Consider the following 2,386-nt stretch of genomic DNA (forward strand, 5'->3'; position numbering starts at 1 on the left):
TTCGCACGACTTTTTGCTTTAATTTAAAATTCCCATGCTTTAGTTTAATTTTAGAATTATAAACTAGGATTTATTTAACACATTTAGGAATATAATTATTTTTATCATTCAATTTCGATTCATTAGTTAATAATACTACATCTTTCTAGCTCCATATATGAGTAAAATAATATTTGAATTCTCCTCATTGAACACGCCAAATTAATTAAGCAGGCATTGACATTTGAACATTCCAAATTAATTAAAACTATTTAAAATTTCATTTACTAGTACAAATTAATTTGACCACGACACCATAGTTATATTGTGTCTATATAAATACCACCACTCAAAACCACAGACACCACAATATCTCATCCTCGTAGGGAAACATGGCGACTGAAATCCGACAGCAATTGGAGCCTTGGTCTCACCTCACCGGCAAAACTGTCATGGTCACCGGCGCTTCCTCCGGCCTCGGCCTCGAATTCTGCCTTGACCTCGCCAAGGCTGGCTGCAGAGTCGTGGCCGCAGCCCGCAGAACCGACCGCCTCAAGTCCCTTTGCGATCAAATCAACGCAATGGACGAGGGCGGCCCTTGTCGCGCTATCGCGGTGGCTCTCGATGTCACCTCTGATGGCCCCACCATTGCAGCCAGCGTCGACAGAGCTTGGGCCGCCTTCGGTTCAATTGATGCTTTAATTAACAATGCTGGTGTTAGAGGTATTTTTTTGCAACAAAGAGAAATCAAATACTCCTATTATATATCTATATATGCAATTCGAACCTTAGACCTCGTACTACTTATCTATGTGATGTAACAGACATTACTGTAACTAATTTTTATTACTTACTACGTAGAATATTACAGTATTTAAAGACTTTGGATTCGAACTTAAGACCTCGTACATGCTATCTATATGATAATTTAATACTTTTATTTTTGTTAATTGAATACTCCCTCCGTATTCAAAGAATAGAATCATTTGAAACGACACGGATTTTAATGCACAATTGGTGAAGTAAGTGAGAAATATTAGTAAAGTAAGAGAGAGGAAAAGAAAAATGATTAAAGTAAGAGAGAAGAAGAGAAAAGGTAGTGAAAGTAGAGTTAGTAGATTGTGGGGTCCATATCCTAAAATAGAAAGATTCTAAAGTTTTTATTTTTAAGGAACTATCCAAAATGGAAATAGTTGCTATTTTTAAGAAATGGAGGGAGTAATTTTTGAAAAATGTGGGGCACTATTAAGTTATACTTTCACTTATATTTGAATTGAATGTGACAAACCTATACTATATACAGGGCAAGTGAGATCATCTATAGATCTCGCCGAGGAGGAATGGAACAGTGTGGTGAAAACAAACTTGAGTGGGTCTTGGTTGGTGTCCAAGTACGTCGGCGAACGGATGCGCCGTGGCGGCAGCACAGCCGGTGGCTCAATCATCAACATCTCATCGATTTCCGGCCTAAATCGACCGACGTTTCGCGGTGGTGTTGCCTATGGTGCATCTAAAGCTGGCCTTGACTCCGTCACCAAGGTATGTACACTAAAAAAAACATTCTCTATACGCTCATATTTTAAATGATGTTATTAATTACTATTGTACTATATTTTGGACAGAGTATGGCCATAGAATTGGGAGATTATAATATAAGGGTGAACTCAATCGCTCCAGGATTATTTAAATCTGAAATAACAGAAGATCTACTTCAGAAAAATTGGCTGAAAAATGTTGCAGAGAAATCAATTCCATTAAAGACATTTGGGACATCAGATCCAGCGCTAACAACTCTTATTCGTTACCTAATTCACGACTCCTCTAGTTATGTTTCTGGCAATGTTTTTATTGTCGATGCTGGTTACACCCTCCCAGGCTTTCCAATTTTCTCCTCTCTTTAGAGGTAGAAAATTAATTACTTCGTTTATAATTATTGGCTATTGCGTAATCACATTTTCCTTTTATATGGAAGATCAGAACTGCATTTGATTGCTTATAAAAAGTCAGTAAGGTTTGTGCAAAGCTGAGAGCACTATAATATATACTCCCTCCATCCGACATTAGGAATCCCATATTTTGGCGGCACGGATTTTAAGAAATGTTGAGAAAAGTGTGTGGAAAAAAGTTAGTAGAATAGAGGTCCCACTTGTATATATTAGTTTGAAATGAAATAAATATTGATTGCCTCTTGTATAGTTTATTAATTATAATGATAAGATGATATTCTCTAACTAATATGCATGAATCATGATATGATGAATGTTGTGTTAACATTGACTGTATATAAATTGCGAAAAATCCATGTATAGCATTAAAATCAAAAAAAGGAATCATCGCAACTTCATTATTCGATTTTTATGGTTGAAAACAAGGAATTTTATTCATAACGAATTTTTACCAATTACGT

At 36.1% G+C, this 2,386-nt stretch overlaps 1 protein-coding gene across 1 annotated transcript; it reads left to right on the top strand.

Moving 5' to 3' along the window:
• Window positions 1-371: 371 nt before the first annotated feature.
• LOC125190879 (3-oxoacyl-[acyl-carrier-protein] reductase FabG-like) lies at window positions 372-2,039 on the top strand. Its single transcript, XM_048088293.1, has 3 exons — window positions 372-702; window positions 1,283-1,518; window positions 1,602-2,039. Exons 1-3 carry the CDS (start codon window positions 372-374, stop codon window positions 1,878-1,880), a joined length of 846 nt encoding a protein of 281 aa, XP_047944250.1. The 3' UTR covers window positions 1,881-2,039.
• Window positions 2,040-2,386: the final 347 nt, after the last annotated feature.

This window comes from Salvia hispanica, chromosome 5, assembly GCF_023119035.1.
Source record: "Salvia hispanica cultivar TCC Black 2014 chromosome 5, UniMelb_Shisp_WGS_1.0, whole genome shotgun sequence".
Classification (NCBI taxonomy): domain Eukaryota; kingdom Viridiplantae; phylum Streptophyta; class Magnoliopsida; order Lamiales; family Lamiaceae; genus Salvia; species Salvia hispanica.